Source organism: Mobula birostris, chromosome 3 (assembly GCF_030028105.1).
Source record: "Mobula birostris isolate sMobBir1 chromosome 3, sMobBir1.hap1, whole genome shotgun sequence".
Taxonomy (NCBI): Eukaryota; Metazoa; Chordata; class Chondrichthyes; order Myliobatiformes; family Myliobatidae; genus Mobula; species Mobula birostris.
This window is the reverse complement of record NC_092372.1, coordinates 142,546,088-142,565,983: the sequence shown is the minus strand read 5'-3', so window position 1 is coordinate 142,565,983 and position 19,896 is coordinate 142,546,088. Positions and strand designations below refer to the sequence as shown.

Genomic DNA, 19,896 nt, shown 5'->3' with positions numbered 1-19,896 from the left:
GACAAATTTATCCCTAACATCCTGCAAGAGATCCCTAAGCATCGACATAATACATTTCCCAGCAAAAACATCATCCCAATTCACACCCACAAGTTCTAGCTTTATAGCCTCATAATTTGCCCTTCCCCAATTAAAAATGTTCCTGTCCATCTGATTCTATCCTTTTCCATGATAATGCTAAAGGCCAGGGAGCGGTGGTCACTGTCCCCCAGATGCTCACCCACTGAGACATCTGCGACCTGACCCAGTTCGTTACCTAATACTAGATCTAGTTTGGCATTCCCCCTAGTTGGCCTGTCAACATACTGTGACAGGAATCCACCCTGGACACACTTAACAAACTCTGCCCCGTCCAAACCCTTGGAACTAATGAGGTGCTATTCAATATTAGGAAAGTTAAAGTCACCCATGATAACAACCCTGTTATTTTTGCACCTTTCCAAAATCTGCCTCCCAATCTGCTCCTCGGTATCTCTGCTGCTATAAGAGGGTCTATAGAATACTCCCAATAGAGTAACTGCTCCCTTCCTGTTCCTGACTTCCACCCATACTGACTCAAAAGAGGATCCTGCTACATTACCCACCCTTTCTGTAGCTGTAATAGTATCTCTGACCAGTAATGCCACCCTTCCTCCGCTTCCCCCCCCCCCCACCCATCCCTTTTAAAGCACTGAAATCCAGGAATATTGAGAATCCATTCCTGCCCTGGTCCCAGCCCAGTCTCTGTCATGGCAACTACACCATAATTCCATGTATGTATCCAAGCTCTCAGTTCATCACCTTTGTTCCTGATGCTTCTTGCATTGAAGTACATGCACTCTAGCCCTTTTACCTTACAACCTTTACACTCTTTATTCTGCTTCTCTTTCCTCAAAGCCTCTCTATGTTAGATGTGGCTTTACTCTACGCACTTCTTTCACTGCTCTATCGTTCTGGGTCCCATCTCCCTTGCAAATTAGTTTAAACCCTCCCTAACCACGCTAGCAAACCTAATGGCAAGGATATTGCTCCCCCTCGAGTTCAGGTGCAACCCATCCAATCTGTGCAGGTCCCACCTTCCCCAGAAGAGATCCTAATGATCCAAAAATCTAAAACCCTGCTCCCTGCACCAACTCCTCAGCCACGCATTCAACTGCCATCTCCCCCAATTCTTACCATCAGTATCACCTAGCACTGGCAGCAATCCTGAGAACGCCACCCTTGAGGTCCTGTTCTTCAGTCTTCTGCCTAGTTCCCCAAACTCACACTTCAGGACCTCATCCCTCTTCCTGCCTATGTCGTTGGTGCCAACATGTATCACGACTTCTGGTTGCTTTCCCTCTCGTACCAGGATGTCGTGCACCCGATCAGAGACATCCCAGACCCTGGCACCCGGAAGGCAACAAACCATGCGGGTATCCTTCTCACGTCCACAAAATCTCCTGTCTGCTCCCCTGACTATAGAGTCTCCAATGACGACAGATCTCCTCTTCTCCATCCCACCCTTCTGCACCACAAGGTCAGACTCAGTGCCGGAGGCCCTGCCACCATGGCTCACACCTGGTCAGTCGTCCCCGCCAACAGTATCCTGGACGGTATACTTATTATTCATGGGACTGTCTACAGGGGTGCTCTGCACTACCTGTCTGCTCACCTTCACTTTCCCCCTTCTGACTGGCACCCAACCACCTGCTTCCAACAGCCTCTGTGTGACTACCTCCCTGTAGCTCTCATCTATGACAGCCTCATTCTCCCTTCTGAGTCAAAGGTCATCCAGCTGCTGCTCCAGATTCCTTACACGGTCTTCCAGATCGCCCAGCCGTATGCACTTCTGGCAGATGTGACTCTGCGGGAGAGGGGAGTTCCCCCAAGACTGCCACATGTCACATGAGAGGCACATCACCTTCTCAGGAGGCATTGTAAAGACTAACTAGGAACAAGCTATTTTAATCAGGTAAAATACAACTCTTTACTGTCTACAACAGAAGTATTTACATGCTGCAAGTAAAGAATAAAGCAAGAAGAACTTTAAAAGTTTTATTGACATGATTGTTTAACAAAGCATGTGTGCATTAAACATCATACATAATTGATCTCAATATGATTTAATTTGTTTGTAAAAGTCAAAGCTAGTATAAAGTAGATTTCAAGGAGCCTATTATTTTTGCCTTATATGAAAACAAGAGCACAAGATCAATAAATGTCTACATTTGAAACACTAAGGTACGTAGTACATTTAGCAATTTAATTCCTTGGATTTAGCATGATTATAGAAATTCTGTGAAGATAGAGAAGCATTTTATCAATCAACTATTCAAAAATCAGGGCGATTCTTCTTAAGGTATTTATAATTGGTGTTGACTGCAATAAACTGTCAAGATAAGAATAAAACAAATTAGCAGGCATATTTCTCAATCATTTCACAGTTCATTTATTATGTTATGACTATTGCTTTATCTAGATTCTTTAAACGCATGAAAGGAAATAAATTTACTTCCAACAGTGCAATAACAAGTAAATCTTCTCAACAAATTTTCTTTCCACTATTACCTTGTATTGGCCATTATAGCCCAACTTGTTCCATGGCTCAGGGTTATTCTTTCTATCCCAGCTGAAGAAAACAATGAAAGTTTATAAATATACAAGATCATAAATCATCTGAATGATACAGCAGTAGTTAGTTCATTTATTCCGTTATGTCATGACAACACTTTGAGGGATCAATCCAATTACTTGTACTCCCATGTTTTTGCATGCTCGGCCAGCAAGTTGTTTCCACTTCACGGATGTAACCAATTACCATTAGAAATTATTATTGAATTTGCTTCTACCACCCTCTCAAAAACAACATGTAGCATAAAAACATTTATTTGACATCAATGGGAAAGCCAGTGCAGCCCTGTCACTAGGCTTATATGCAAATATGGCTCATTAATCAGCTCTGCAAACAGCCATAGGACAGTGGAGAGAAGGCCACTTTTTACAAACAATATACATCTAGGGTTGGTATGATTAGTTGTCTTTGTACTGACGCTCTGGACACACGGTCTGCGTGAAAGCACACACCACATTCCGAATGCCGCTCAAAATCCATCTCGAACAAATGGGCACTCTCTCGGGAGTATTGGCCATTCCTCCTTGGAGCCAGTCATCTGCACTTCATGCAACAGGGACACTCCTTCCCATGGCACTCTCAGCTAATCTTCTCCCCTGACGTCTCTGCATGTCCCGCCAAAAAAAGACCAGCAAACCACACTGACTGTCACAAATCTCACTCCACCTAGCTCCCTAGAGAACCTTGTCACAATTCCTGATTGGCTGACACAACATTCCTAAGCTGAACATCATAGGCCCTTTTCTTTTGGCTGTCACCAAAGCATTCTGAAAGCAGAGCACATTGGTTTTAAAGAACAGCTAAAATGAAATACCTGCAACATAGCAGTAAATATCTTAACCAGTCATTGCACTCTCCCACCAAAAACAGTCCTGTTCTCGCGACTTAGGAACTTATTAAACCATTGTTAATAACGCAGTAGTCAAATAAATTTCATGATTTCAGGACCCCGAATCCATTTGTAAATGGAAGTAGTATATCTGACCATGGGAATGGACATGATGCTCTGTTTCCCAGGTGTTTCCTCTGCCAGGCTAGCTAGGGGTTTCTTGACCCTCTGAGACCTCCTTATCTCATCTTCAGCCTCTCCAGCTTCAATCACTCCTTGTGACGCCATCTGCCTACTAGAGGATGTCTCCCACTGTCTAACAGTCACACCCCTGCTCCATGACTGAACTTAGCTTTCTTCAGTTTAAGCAGTTGCTGTTGAACATCTTCAACGTCTGCTGGTACTAACTGGTGAGTCCTCTCTCAGAAAGGGGTGTCCTTGGTCGCTCTGGTAGTATGGCAAGTACTCTTTGAGCAACCAACATCAGACTTGTCAGTAGAAAAGGCACCTTCTTGTTCCAACATCTTCTCGGTTATTCTCCTTTTCCAATTCTTGGGTATCAGTGAGTCACCAAAGTTGCATGACTTTGATGTCAACTTCCTCGATCCAGGAGACTGTTTCTCCTGTTTCCCCAGAAAAACTAGACACTACCATTACTGGAAAAAGATGGACAGTTGGCACCCCACATCTGAGGGTAACCTCTCTCCCTGAGGTGTTCTTGATAACCACTGTCATGCTGTTTAAATAGACAGCCAAAGATTTCTGCAGTTCAAGTCTCACCAGCACTCCTGTGGGTGAGTGTGACTCTTCTTGCTGGTCATCAGGAGCATCCACCTGGATGGCCGGGGCTTTGGGTATTCCGTCAAACTTGGGGGTTCCTGTCACCCTGGCTATTCCTCCAAGACGTAATAGGACAGGTTTAGACTGGGTGTACCACACAGTTTCTTGTTTCTGTTCATCATCCTGCTTTGGAGGAACTTGCACTTCTCAAAAGCAGCTTTGAACACCAGGTGAATGGTCAGGGATTTCAAAAAGCTCTTTCCATTTTTCTCTTTGCATGCTCCCACAAGCCTTCTCACAAAGAAAGTATTATTCCCACAAGAATGGAAGTTCCATCCTTTTTGACTGGATCCAGGCAGACCAAAACTGGTGTGTCAATAGTCTCATTTACTTCAACATCTACTTCCAAAAACTTCAGTTTCTACTACAAGTAACCATCATATGAGTACTCAGCAGTACTCCCCTGAATCTCAATGGATGGTCAATGCAGCAAATACCAGTTGTAAAAGGATCTATTGTTATAAGGGGGCGTTGGGAGTGGACCGAAAAGCAATATACAGACACTGAAGTACTAGGAACAGGACCAGGGTCATCGAGATAGCAAGGTGAGTCAGGAAGAAACGACGCTGGACAGGGACACAGGCCCTGGACGAGACTAGGATTCAGGGCCCGGGCAAGGACTTGGACTAGAAACACGGGACCCGGATGTGGAACTAGGAACAAGGAGCCTGGACTAGGAACTCGGAACTCCGGAACCAGAGCCTGGACAAGGACCCGGAACGTGGGTCTTGGTTGGGGATTTAGAACCTGGGTCTAGACTCAGAACTGGAACCCGAGTCTAGGCTAGGACTCGGGACTAGGATCTTGGCAAGGACAGGACGTGGCTACAGGACAGAATGAGGTATTCCAGCACAGGATGAGGTACCCCAGCACAGGACGAGGAATCTCCAGCACCGGGCTGGGTGAGGAACCCCTGGGATAAGGAACATGGACTGGAAGAGGCACCAGAACTGAATGAGGACACGAAACTCAGACTTGGACAGGGTTAGAAAACGGCGCCTGGACTTGGTCTTGGAGCACAGGAACATAGAGCCTTGGACTTGAGCACAGGAACACAGAGCTTTAGACTTGAGCACAAGAACACAGAGCCTTGGACTTGAGCACAGGAACACAGAGCCTTGGACTTGAGCACAGGAACACAAAATACAGAGCCAGGGCCCCTCCTTGGGAACAGGACTAGGGCCAGGACTCATACACGGAACACAGAGCCTGGACCCCTCTTTGGGAATAGGACCTAGGGCCGGGGCTTTAAACAGAGTCAGGACCCCTCCTTGGGAACAGGACCTAGGGCTGGGATTCTTCTTTGACACGGACACTAAATACGGGGACACTATGAGATACAGGTAGTTCCAAACTCAACAACAGATAGTTCCTTATCTTGGCATGGCAAGGCTCCGGTCTCACTCCAGCAGTTGAACTTGACGGGGATACCGACAAAGGTTGCAGGCGAGGTTCAGACCGGGATTCGGATGGGAGGGGAGAGGGAGCAAGAGAGAGAAAAAAAACAGTCCAGCACCCAATCCCTGGTTCGCAGAGGTATTTATGTCCAGCCTGAAACGAGAATCAGGTGTCTCAACGGAACCGGGGAAAACTGGAAAACCTGGTATAAGGATTGATGGACCGGATCACAAACTGGAATGTAGACATCATGGACCAGACCATGACATCTATAGAGCAAAATAACTTGAGAATCTGTGTCAAGTATGACTCTAGCATAAACACCTTCAATTCATATGGATACATCAAAGCTTGGTCCCACCAAACCTTCAAGAATAGTGTTTTGCACTTTAGTATTTCCCTTGATTCAAGGATTGGAACAAATCCTCTCTGAAATGCCAACCCATTCCTTTACTAGGGCCCCCCCCCCACACCCCACAGTTTTGCCTCCTTTCTTCTCTGCTTGATTAACCGCTGATTTACTTTTTTGAAAATTTACTTGTCCCTCATGATCTCGCTTGAGTTGTCCACCTTCTTAATAGCTGTAACAGAATATACCAGTTGCCTCTCTAGTTTAGCAGCATTCCTCTGCATTGTAAGTCCTACGGGTGGGTTGGGTTTCCCAATGGACGTATCATGTTTAGCTGAAGCATTAGCAACCATCCATCAAATCAGCTCAGCTTGAAAGTTTCCCAGCTCATTCCTCAGAAGCTCCACCTCTGTGGCATCAGGGGTCACTTTAGCAGCAGAAGCTACCACTGAAGACAGAACTCGGGTTTTTGGAAATGTTCCGCTTCTCAATCATGTTTTCCTCCTCTCTAAATTCCCAGAGTAACTTGGTAAAAGATGGAGGAGGGCGCATTGGTGGGTCATTTGAATAGGTAGTGCAATCATGTCATGTGACCGCACGCCCTTCACAATTTGTTCCATCCTCAAGCAATTTCTCTTGGACAGTTGAACACCTATTTCATGGCACAAACAATGTAGCAAATTCTCCAACCTGAAAAGGTAGGTAGACAGCTTCTCTCCTTCCTCCTAGACTGTGTGCCTAGACTTCATCCTAAGATCAGCTGTACTTTCAGCAGTGCCGAAAGCACCTTCGAGAGGTTGCAAGTAATTGGCTGATATGGCTAATGGGTCTTCTGCCTTTAGGAACCTCACCATATCAGCTGCCAGACCCTTTAAATTCTACCAGTCTCTGTTTTTTCATATAACCTGAGCACTGCCATTCACCCCATAACTGAGATGTCTGCTCAACCCAACCATAGATTCTTCTTCCTCATCATGTGTGGGGTTGACTCCAGATAACGCTCTCAGCCAATAATAACTTTGACTCTCTATAGATAACACTTCTGCATCGATCAACCAGTGACATAATAGCCAAAACTAGCTGAGAATTTAAATCAACCACTGAAGGACCTATTAGACTTTCCACATCAAACAACTCTTGACCCTCACTTTGCAGGAATGAGAACAATTTGTCTTTAAAGTCTTTGCCCTCAGCTATGTGCCCCTCTTCTCTAAAAATATGGACTGCCCATGGCCTTGCCTCTCCAGGGTCTGCCAACCTATCAGGCAGTGCGACTTCTATCACATCACTGCTAGCTTGAACTATCCTTACTAGCCAATTGGTCAAAACAGTGTTCAATCAATGTAACTTTCCCCAAAACCTTTAGGGAGCTTAGCACTCTGAATAAAAGTTCATCGGGAATTCAGATATCCACCCCGCTCAAAACACAAGCATTATTTGTGGATAATCTCCTTGCAATGAACCAATCTTTAATCCCTTTGTCATCCATAATTAACAGCCACTTTCCCCAACACTAGTTTAAACACAGACTTAAACACACAAACTGCCATATCAATTCTTAACAGTAAATACAGAGCATTCAGCGAATCCCAGATGATCCCCCATATCTGTAACCCGCTCACTGGGCTTATTTGCAAACTTGGCTCATTATCTGGCTCTGCTATCAGCCATAGGACTCAATGGTGATAAGGCCACCTTTCATAAATGATATACGTCTACAGTGAAACAAAAAAGAATGTTGTGATGTTCTGATTAAAGAAACCTAAATATGGGTGAAGACTGTCTAAATACTGCCCATCCTGATTGGCTGATACAACATTCTTAGATTGAACATCATAGCGCTTTATCTTTTAGATGAAACCAAAATGTTCTAAAAGCAGAACACACTGCTTTTTCAGAGCTGCTAAAATGAAATAGCTGCAGCACAGCAGTAAAACTCTTAACCAGAGCATTACACCAGCATTTATTATTTATCCTGAATTTACACAGGACAAGCTTGCCACTCTAAATCACACCAGTTCTTCTGGTGAATATATTCCCAGTGTGCTGTTAGGTAAGAGCTTCCATGATTTTCACTCAGTGACAATGAAGGAACAATGATATACAGTTGATTCCAGTTATCTGGGCTATTGGTTACTTGGAACAACTCTTCAAGAACAAAAACTAAATCGAGAAAATAGCCGGGATTCCCATCATTTATTTAGACACGGTGCTGCTTAATTTGAGGAAGGAGACTATTGCCGAACAGTTTCTAACTAGCGTCAGTCATGTGTCCTTGCGGGCTATCAGACACAACACAATTCCAACCTGAGTCATATTCACCTCTCTAAACTCCAGTGCGGTCACAATATAGAAACAAAGAAACACAGCAAATCTACAGCAAAACACAGGCCCTTCAGCCCACAAAGCTGTGCCGAACATGTCCTTACCTGAGAAATTACCTAGGGTTACCCATAGCCCTCTGTTTCTCTAAGCTCCATGTACCATATTTATGCAATTAACATGTTGTACCTAACTCATCACAATTCCAGTTAAGTTATATTGGTGGTGATTCCTCTAAGATACACTGTGGTAATGCTATTGATTTTTAAGGGTAAGCGGTCAGATCCTCAATGTTGGTAACAGCCATTAGCAGTCACCTGGTAGTGCAAATGTTACTTGTATTTACCACTTCAAGCTTGTGTTCTTATTTCCAAACTTGCTGCATGCAGCGCAATGTGTTTTATTATCTTTGAAACGTCCACATTTCTGACCCCACAAGGAAGGATCAATGTAAGACCAGTTGATGATCATTGGACTTAGGACACAAATGATCTGAGACTGATTAACTTTCAATAATCGCAACCATCTTCATTCCACTTTTAGTTCCTTTCCTTAGAACCTTAAATTTATAATGAGATGTCTGCTGTGATTTTCTATTCAATTTCATGTAGCAGGAGTCATAATTTGTTGTGAGGAGCAGGAAATTAAAAAAAAAAGCCACCTGTCAGGACTTCCTGTTCAGTTTCAGATTGACTGCGTAATTAAGCAATTGGCAAGGACTGAATAAACAAATGAGGTTTAGGTGGAGAGGCCATAGTATGCATGGACAAGAGTAGAGTGTGGAAATGAGACTTTAGTTCAAGTGGCTTCAGCAAAATGAAGTGGAGGCCAAGGTGAGTTTCTTGTAAGTTTCTCTTTCTTTATTATTGCATAGGAAGAGCAGAGGGAATGGAACCCAGGGCAGTGATGTGCTCCTCTTGCATTATGTAGGAAGACCAGTTCCCTGATGACTGAGGAATTGGAGCAGGAGGCAAGATTTCAGATTTGTGGGTCATTGTGATCTCTTTTGGGGAAGCTATGACCTGCACAAAAAGGATGGGTTACTTCTGAACATGAGGGGAATCAATTCCATGAGGGCAGGTTAGCTAGAGATGTTGGGGAGGATTTAAACTAATTCAGGAGGATCAGAGTGATAAATCAGAGGATGGGACAGTTGGTGTGTAGGTAGACATTGCATTTAGAAAAACTGTGAGGAAGGATAGACAGTTGACAGGGCAAGATTGCAGTCAGTGGGATGGGTTAAAATATGTCTATTTTTATGCAAGAGGAATCAGGAACAAGGACGATGAACTCAGAGCATAGTTCAGTATATGGAACCAAGACACTGTGGCCGTTCTGGAGATTGTTACAAGAGCAGGAATGGTTGCTGGATGCTCCTGGGTTTAGATGTTTTCGAAAGTGACAGGGAGAGAGGTAAAAGAGGTAGGAGAATGGCATTGCTAATCAGGGATTGTCACTATGTTCAGATATGGCCCAAGTGCAGAGCAAGCAACACTGAGGCAGGTCGATAGTTCACAGACTTTAATGTGAACAGAGTTAGAAGGAAAAGAAAACAATAAATGCTAGGCAAAACAGGGCTGTTAACTAAAACTCTCAAATGGAAAACAAAGCCTACACTGCAACTGAAAGGAATAACTAAATATAAAATGAATACCGCTGGTCTTCAGAGTCAGTTGACTCAACAGCCTAATTTCTCAGGCAAGGCTGAATGCAAGCGGGCAGTGAAACATTGTTGTGCTTATCTCAAGTCTCAGTGAGCACGACGACGAAAAGAATGGAGTTAAATACTATCACAATGAAATAATAATTAGTTGACACATGTTTACAAGTGCAATTGCCATATCTGCTATGCTGCTGTATTCACTGTTTTGAAAAGGCCCCCCTCCCTAGACACAGCCCCTGAGGCACCACAGACTTGTGTCCGCTGGAAATCCTGGATGAGCGACTTGTCCAAGGTGTCCTTTGCTGGGATCCAATTATGTTCTCAGGTAAGACCATACCCATCCCAGTCCACAAGGTATTGGACCTCACCATGTACCTGGCGAGATGCCAGGAGGTGCTGCACCGTATAGTCAAAGGAACCATCTACCAAGCGGAGAAGGGGGAGGTGGGGTGACTGGGGCCAAGGGAGAGGTCGTAACTGGCTTGAGCTGGGAGACATGGAATACTGAGTGGATCTTCAGAGATGCTGGTAGATGCAATCTATACGACACCTTGTTGACAGCCTTTTCTATTACAAATGGTCCCACGTAGCACGGTGCCAATTTGTGGCTCTCAACTTTCAGGGGAAGATCCCTTGATGCCAAGCAGACCTCCTCTACTGGCTTGAATGGCCTTACCTATCAACGGAGCTGATCAGCCTGCCGGGGATGTTGTTTCTGGGCATGCAGCAGAGAATTCCTGGCTGGTCTCCAGGTGCACTTGTAGCGCTGGATCAGCTGTTCAGCAGCAGGAACTCCCACGTCAATCTCCTGATCGGAGAGAGTGGGGGCTGGAATCCCTTCCAGCATTCAAAGGGAGACATACTGGTGGAGGACGACTGGAGGTTATTACGTGTGATCTCAGCCCAAACCAATTGGGAGCTCCAGTATGTGGGGTTGGAAGAGGCAAGGCAGTGTAGGGTTGTCTCCAACTCCTGCTTCACTCTCTCAGTCTGGCCATTTGATTGGGGGTAGAAACCAGACATGAGGCTAACTCTCTCCTACAAGAGAGCGCAAAGCCTTCCAAAAGTGGGAAGTGAACTGTGGTCCATGATCAGACACGATGTCTTGAGAAAAGCCATGCAGCCTGAACATATGTCAAACCATAAGTGTGGGAGCTTGGAGAGGGCAATAAAATGGGCAGCTTTGGAAAATCGATCCACAACAACCAAAATGGTGGTGTTTCCATTAGACCGGGGCAGTCCAGTGATGAAATCTATTGAGAGGTGAGACCAGGGGCGGTACAGCACAAGCAGTGGGCATAATAGACCTGCAGGATGCTGGCGTAATGTCTTGTTCCAAGTGCAGGTGGGTCAGACAGGTAGAAAGCTGTGGACATCCTGGGACACAGATGACCACCAAAATTGTCCCTTTATAAATTCTTGGGTCTATTGAATTCCCAGAAGTCCAGGCAGATGGGAGGAGGGATCCCATTCCAACACTTTGGAATGCAACACAGCAGGGACAAACAGCCACTTGGGAGGTCCCTTACCTGGGCCTGGGTCTGACTGTTGGGCAGCCCTCACCTCTGCCTCTCTTCCCCAGATGAGCGGTGCAGTAACGCATGAGTGAGGAAGAATGGGCTCTGGATCGGCATTGTCCTCAGATCCATTGATCAAGCCTCCTTGACAGCCAGATGTTCCTGGTTCCCAACGTCGTAATTCCCCTCAGCTAGAATCAAGAAATGGGAAAGAAAGGCACAAGGGTGCAGCTGGCTATCCGCAGACGAGCGCTGAGAGAGGAGAGCTCCAATGCTGACATCGACCTCGACAATGAATGGCTATGATGGGTCTGTGTGTTGCAGCAGTAGGGCAGTGGTGAAACATCGCTTTAACTCCAAAAATGCCTGGTCGGCACCTTCCTGCCGAGGTCCTCTTGGTGAGTGCATTTATAGGAGCCGCGACAGAACCAAAATTCCGGATGAAGCGGCGATAAAAGTTCACAAACCCCATGAAACGCCGTACCTGTTTGACTGTAGATGGCCACTGTGTAACTGGCTGAATTTTACTAGGGTCCGTTTGAATACTGGATGGGATACGTATATAGCCCAAAAACGACAACTGGTTTTTATGGAACTCACATCTTTTGGGCTTGGTGGACAGGTTGTTTTCAAGGAGCCATCTGAGAACTCTCCAGACATTCTGGACGTGCTCCTGATGAGAATGGATAAGAATGTCATCTAAATACACAAACACAATTTGGTTCAACATGTCCCTGAGCACATCATTAACAAAGGCCAGGAATACCGCGGGATCATTGGCCAGACCAAAAGGCATCACCAGGTACTCATAGTGGCCATTAGAGGTGTTGAAAGTTGTCTTCCACTCATCTCCTTCTTTTATGCGAACCAGACTGTCAGAATTGCACAGATCAATTTTGGAAAACATGATTGCTCCCTGGAGATGTTCAAACGCAGACGTCAGCAGGGGAAGAGGATCATGGTTCTTCACAGTAATGTTGATCAGGGGCTGATATTCGATGCAGGGATGGAGCTTGCCATCCTTCTTGCTAACAAAAAAGAAGCCTACTCCTGCCGGTGAGGTTAACGGACAGATAAACCCTATGGCCAATGCCTCCTTGATATATTCCTCCATGGTAACCTTTTCAGGACAGGAGAGGGAAAAGAGCCAGCCCCAGGGAGTACTAGTGCCAGATAGGAAGTCTATGGCATAGTCGTATGGCTGGTGTGGGGGCAGGGTGGTGGCCTTCCTTTTACTAAAGACCTCAAGGAGATCCGCATATTCATCTGGAATCCCAGACAGATCCACATCCTTAGCTGACACAGGAGGGGATTCATGGTACAGACCTTGAGCTGGACCCAGACAGGTAGACAGGCATGCCGGTCCTCACCCTTTCGAGTGCTTTCAGAGACCAATCGATCTGTGAGTTATGTTGGGATAACCAGGAGAGGCCAGAGGCAGAGTACAAGCGGCAGCTCAGGCAAGTCAACCAGGTAGAAAGAGATTTCTTCATGATGGTTGCCTTCGAGCACAAGTTGGAGGGATTGGGTGCAAAGGTGAATCTGGCCGGTGCCCAGAAGTCGATCGTTCAGCACCTTGACTTTGATCTTTTCTCTTAATTCTTGAGTCAGAACTGCCCACCTTTGAGCTAAAGAGATGTCCATAAGATTCCCAGCTGCACTAGAGTCAATAAATGCCTTAAGTTCACAGGTCTGAGACCTCCACAACAAGAAAGTTGCAAACATTACACAATTCGGGGAAGCTGACTGCAGAGAGAACCGACCTATCAGGACTCCTCTCCCTGCTGACGGGTATCCTCTTTTACTAGATGTTTGGGACATGCTGCCCAGAAGTGTCCTGGATCGCCACAACAGAGGCAGAAACCTTTTCTCTTGCACCGTTCTCGTTCCTCCTGAGACAGGCGCATGTGCCCTATTTGCATAGGCTCCTCTATGGACTGGGTGCTGGGTGGAGAGAGAGGGAGAGAGGGCAAGGAAAGATGGTGATCAACCAGTGAAACATTCTTTTCCTGCGCCACTCAGTTACCCAGCGTCAACTTGAACAGACAGATGAATTAGGTCATCCAGACTATCCTGCTCGACCCAGACAGCAATCTCATGCAAGACACCTGCGATCAGTTCACACTAGAAGGTAGTGATGAGAGATCTCTCAAACCAACCCATCTCTACTGCAAGCATGCGGAATTTCACTGCATAGGCTCTCACCGTTCCTCTGCCTTGGCGCAGGTGCAAAAGTTGGTGGGCAGTCTCCTGACCCCATACTGGAAGGTCAAGAATCCTCCTTAACTTTGCCACAAAATGTCCGAATGACTGGGCTGTGGGGTATCCTTGCTCCCGTAAAGCATTGAACAGGCTGAGTGGAGGTCGATCTAGAGGATTGACCACATACACCAGTTTTTGTGCATCATCACCAAAATGACCAGGCTGGGCTTGGAATGTCAGCTTGCATTGGGTAATAAAATTCCTGCAACCGTTAGGATCACCAGAATATCTGCCTGGTGGTGAAATACTTGGTGTTCCTGTATGGACGTGGGACTCTGCGAGAGTCCAAAGGCAGGAGTTAGTTCGGATCCGGGCATGGGAGTGGGAGCATTAGCAGCAGAGATTGTTGGGGCAGCAGAAAAGGTGGATCTGTGAAATACTGGGAGTGGTTCAGAGGTGGCCACAGGCTGCTGAATTACGTTGGAAAGAATGTTAAAGGCTATCAGCTGACACTGGCTGTACACAGTGAGCTCACGGACGGCAGCCATGAGAGTGGAAATCGCTGACACCTGACTCCGATTGTCTGTAGTGAGCTGTTCAATCGTTGCAGCTAGGGATGATATCTGTTCCATGACATGAGCCTGGGCTTGTCAGCATGAGATTATCTGCCTCATTGCTTCCATAACTTCACTCAGAATAGATTCCATTGCCTGTAGGTTGTCCTCTACCTGACCAATGCTCTCTTTCTCTGCTGGGCCCATCTTTGTGCGGCCGAGCTATGTTCATATATGGTCCAAGTGTAGTGCGAGAGATACTGAAGCAGGTCAATAGTTCACAGACTTTAATGCGAACAAAGTTAGAGGGAAAAGAAAGCAATAAACGCTAGGCCAAACAGGGCTGTTAACTAAAACCCTCAAATGAAAAACGAAGCCAACACCGTGGCTGAAAGGAATAACTAAATATAAGACAAATACTGCTAGTCTTCAGAGTCAGTTGACTCGACAGTCCAATTTCTCAGGCAAGGCCGAATGCAAGCAGGCAGCTTATCTCAAGTCTCGACAAGTACTACGACAAAAAGAATGGAGTTAAATACCATCTCAATGAAATAATAATTAGCTCATACATGCATATTCATGAGTGCAATTGCCGTATCTGCAGCCCTGATGAATCCATGGTTGTGACAGGGATAGTATTACATCTGCAGAAAGTGGGGGGTGGGGGAGAACTTCATGATGATATTGACTATTGACTACTGAGTCAACGTGGGTAGAAATCAGAAACATGAAGAGAACACTCTTTTGGGAGTATTCTTACACCATACCCCCAATTGTAACAGAATTACTGAGGGACAGATCTGGAGGCAGATCAGAAAGGTACAACAATAACAAGGTTGTTGTCAAGGGTGACTTCAACTTCCGTAAAATAGATTGGCACTTCCTTAGTGCAAGAGGTTTAGATGGGGCTGAGTTTATTAGATTGAAGAGGAAGGATTCTGACACAGTATGTAGACAGGCTGACCAGAAGAGATGTCATACTCTATATGGTGCTGAGCAATGAAGCCTGTCATGTGACAGATCTCTCAGTAGATAAAGCCCAACTCCCTGACATTCACCATAGCCTCACACAGGGATAGTAATAGATAGAATGGGAAAGAACCTAAGTGGGGGTGGACTAATTGTGATGCTATTCGACAGAAACTTGGGGGCATAAATTGAGAACAGATGTTCTCAGGGAAAAGAAAAGGTGTCGGTTGCTCAGGGAGCAATTGCATGGGATTCTGGGTAGGTTCAGCCCAGTGAAGCAGGGGAAGGACAGTTCGGTGAAGAAACCATGGTTGCCATGAGTGGTATAATATTTAGTCAAAGAAGAAAGAAGCATACTGATCAGACAGGACTCTTGAGAGAGATAAGGCAGCCAGGAGAGAGCTTAAGAAGGGACTTAGGAGAGCTAGAAGGAGACATGAGAAGGCCTTGGTAAGTAGGATTAAGGAAAACCCCAAGGCATTCTACATGTACATAAATAACAGGATTACGATTAGAGCAAGAGTAGGACCAATCATGGATAAAAGAAAAAATGTGCCTGGAGTCAGAGGAGGTATGTGTTGTGCTTTGTATCTTCAAAACATTAAACTAATTCAAAGGAAGGCACAGAAGTCTGAAATATGTCTAACTTTGTATTTACTTTAAGCGAGACATGCATGTATCACATGGTAGCGTGATGACGTATGCAATTAATGTATTTTTGCATATAATCTATATTTAATTTAAATGAAAAAGTATGCTTAACATAGAACATAGAATAGTACAGCACAGTACAGGCCCTTCGGCCCACAATGTTGTGCCGACCCTCAAACCCTGCCTCCCATATAAGCCCCCACCTTAGATTCCTCCATATACCTGTCTAGTAGTCTCTTAAACTTCACTACTGTATCTGCCTCCACCACTGACTCAGGCAGTGCATTCCACGCACCAACCACTCTCTGAGTAAAAAACCTTCCTCTAATATCCCCCTTGAACTTCCCACCCCTTACCTTAAAGCCATGTCCTCTTGTATTGAGCAGTGGTGCCCTGGGGAAGAGGCGCTGGCTATCCACTCTCTCTATTCCTCTTATTATCTTGTGCACCTCTATCATGTCTCCTCTCATCCTCCTTCTCTCCAAAGAGTAAAGCCCTAGCTCCCTAACAATCGACCAAAATATATATACAAGATTACAAAAATATTACACAACACTCCTCCTTGCTTAGCTATAAATTTCAACGCAATAGAGAATGCATCTCAACTACATACACAGTATGTTATATAATTCAACTACTATATACTGACATCTACAACATAGTAAATTTCAAATTGTTCCATTCAGGCCTAAAGGTTTAAATGCTGTGGAGGATTTCTTAGTCTTGTGGGGATAACATCTTTCCTGATGGTGGGGGGGGGGGAGAGGTTGGTTTTGGTTCACTCTGCTTGGCAGGTGAGACCTGTGGACGTGCAAACAATCACAGGTCCTGGGGCCTCCTCTGGGGTGGTTGTAGGAGCTGACGCTGAGACTGCAGGAAATGTTTCTGACTGTGGTAGCCACCTTTCTTCTTCTCATTTGTGGTTTTTGATCCAGGGAAGATGCATTTAGTTCACTGGAGTAGTTTCTTATTAATTCTTCCATTGCTCCCTTTACAATCTGATCTTTCCTCTCGGCTGCCTGCTCCACTACATTATCTGATGAGTCCTGTTTTCATTTCTCCAATGACTGCTTTCTTTCTGGCCTTTCATTCATCCAGCTGGGCTTTGGTCTTCACATCTACTTTTACAAGCAGCTTTTGTCTCCAACTAGAAGTACATACATATTGACCAGGACTCCCACATAGTGAAAGGGCTGGATGGCTTGGAGTTTGTCAAATGTGTTCAGGAAAGTTCTCTAAATCAATATATAAAGGTACCAACGAAAGAGGATGCAACACTTGATCTCCTATTAGGAACCAGACAGGTCAGGTGTCAGAAGTATGTGTAGGTGAAAATTTTGGGTCCAGTGACCATAATGTCATTAGTTTCAAGTTAATTATGGTTAAAGATAGATCTGGTCCTCAAGTTGAGGTTCTAAATTGGAGAAAGGCTAATTTTGTGGAGATGAGAAAGGATCTAGGAAGAGTGGATTGGGATAAATTGTTTTCTGGCAAGGATGTGTTCAGTAAGTGGAAGGCCTTCAAAGGTGAAATTTTGAGATTGCAGAGTTTGCATGTTCCTGCCAGGATTAAAGGCAAAGTTAACAGGCATAGGGAACCTTGGTTTTCAAGGGATATTGGCAATCTGGTTAAGAAAAAGAGAGAGGTGTATAGCAGGTATAGGCCACTAGGAACAAATGAGGTATTTGAAGAGTATAGAAAGTGTAAGAAAATACTAAGGAAGGAAATCAGAAAGGCATAAAGAAGACATGAGGTTGCTTTGGCAGATAATTTGAAGGGAAACCCGAAGGCTTTCTACAAGTATATTAAGAGTAAAAGGATAGTGAGGGACAAAATTGGTCCCCTAGAAGATCAGAGTGGTCGTCTATGTGTGGAGCCTCAAGAGATGGGGGAGATCTTAAACAGTTTTTTTTCATCAGTATTTACTCAGCAAACTGGCAGAGTGTATATGGAACGAAGGAAAACAAGCAGTAGTGTCATGGAACATATAGAGATTGAAGAGGAGGAGGTGCCTTACAGCGAATAAAGGTAGATAAATCCCCCGGGCCTGACAGGATATTTCCTCGGACATCGAGAGAGACTAGTGTAGAAATTGCAGGGGCCCTGGCAGAAATATTTAAAATGTCCTTAGCCACTGGTGCAGTGCCGGACGATTGGAGGGTGGCTCATGTTGTTCCGTTGTTTGAAAAAGGCTCTAAAAGTAAACTAAGCAATTTAGTTAAGACTGGTGAGCTTAACATCAGTATTAGGTAAATTATTGGAAGGTGTTCTGAGAATTGGATATACAAGTATTTGGACAGCCAAGGGCTGATTAAGGATAGTCAGCATGGCTTTGTGCGTGGTAGATCGTGTTTATCGAATCTTGTAGTTTTTTGAGGAGGTTACAAAGAAAGTAGATGAGGGAAAGGCTGTGGATGTTGTATACATGGACTTTAGTAAGGCCTTTGACAAGGCTCCACATGGGAGGTTAGTTCAGAAGGTTCAGACACTAGGTATCCTTGGAGAGGTTGTAAACTGGATTTGAAATTGGCTGTGTGGGAGAAGATAGAGTGGTAGTGGATGATTGCTTATCAGACCGGAGGCCTGTGACTAGTGGTGTGCCTCAGGGATCTGTGCTGGGACCATTGCTGTTTGTTGTCTATATCAATGATCTAGATGAAAATGTGGAAAATTGGATCAGCAAATTTGCTGATGACACTAAGATTGGAGGCGTTGTGGACGGTGAGGAAGGCTTTCAAAGCTTGCAGAGGGATCTGGACCAGCTGGAAAAATGGGCTAGATATTGGCAGATGGAATTTAATGCAGACAAGTGTGTGGTGTTGCATTTTGGAAGGACAAATCAAGGTAGAACATACATAGTAAATGGTAAGGCACAGAGGAGTATGGAGGAACAAAGGGATCTGGGAATTCAGATATATAATTCTCTGAAAGTGGCGTCACAGGTGGACAGGGCGGTAAAGAAGGCTTTTGGTATCCTGGCATCCATAAATCAAAGTACTGAGTATAGGAGTTGGGATGTTATGGCGAGGTTGTATAAGACATTGGTGAGGCCAAATTTGGAATATTGTGTGCAGTTCTGGTCACCTAGGAAGGATATCAGTAAGATTGAAAGTGTGCAGAGAAGATTTACTAGGATGTTGCCGGATCTTCAGGAGTTGAGTTACAGGGAAAGATTGAACAGGTTAGGACTTTATTCCTTGCAGCGTAGAAGAATGAGGGGAAATTTGATAGAGGTTTACAAAATAATGAGGGGTATAGACAGGGTAAATGAGGGTAAGCTCTGTCCACTTAGATTAGGAGAGATAAACATGAGAGGACATGGCTATAGGGTGAAAGGGGAAAGATTTAGGGGGAACATTAGGGGAATTTCTTCACTCAGAGAGTGGTGGGAGGTGTGGAACGAGTTGCCATCTGATGTGGTAAATGTGGGCTCACTCTTAAATTTTAAGAATGAATTGGATAGATACATGGATGGGAGAGGTCTGGAGGGTTATGGACTGGGTGTGGGTTCATGGGACTAGCAGAATAAAGTTTCCACACAGACTAGAAGGGCTGAATGGCCTGTTTTCTGTGCTCTACTGTTCTATGGTTCTACCTTAATGCATGCAGAGTAAATTCTGGATCTTTATACTCACAAAAGCAAAATGCTTTCAACTTTCCTGAAGCTCCTTGAACTCTCTTCCAACTTAAATCAAGCCACATTTCACAAGTTACTGCCTGATTAACATATCAGAAGTTTCGTCAGATACATTGCCTACAAAATCTGTTGTATTTAGACCACTATTTTCATCACTTTCATGCTTCCCCTGAGCAGCATGGTCCTTCTTTGGTCCAATACACTTTCCAAGCAGAGGCACAGAGATCGGCATCAACACCTGTTGGTCCTCTACTAGGTAACAGATCTCAGTGTTCAGCATGGAGACAGTTCTGCAATCACCCAGTATCTTTCTTAATTCATTTTTAGTTGGCTTCATCACAGGGAATATGGCAGGCAAATGGTGAATGGATC

General features: G+C 44.9%; 1 protein-coding gene across 1 annotated transcript in view; it reads right to left on the bottom strand.

The window, feature by feature from the left end:
- Positions 1 to 2,002: 2,002 nt before the first annotated feature.
- The window catches only part of LOC140194722 (cytochrome c oxidase subunit NDUFA4-like), a 67,623-nt gene continuing 49,729 nt past the window's right edge, over positions 2,003 to 19,896 (bottom strand). The window contains exons 4-5 of the mRNA XM_072251982.1: positions 2,530 to 2,590; positions 2,003 to 2,350 (exon numbers count right to left, since the gene is read on the bottom strand). Of these exons, the coding sequence (XP_072108083.1) occupies positions 2,294 to 2,350; positions 2,530 to 2,590 (118 nt within the window). The 3' untranslated portion in view covers positions 2,003 to 2,293. The remainder of the gene's footprint in view (positions 2,351 to 2,529; positions 2,591 to 19,896) is intronic.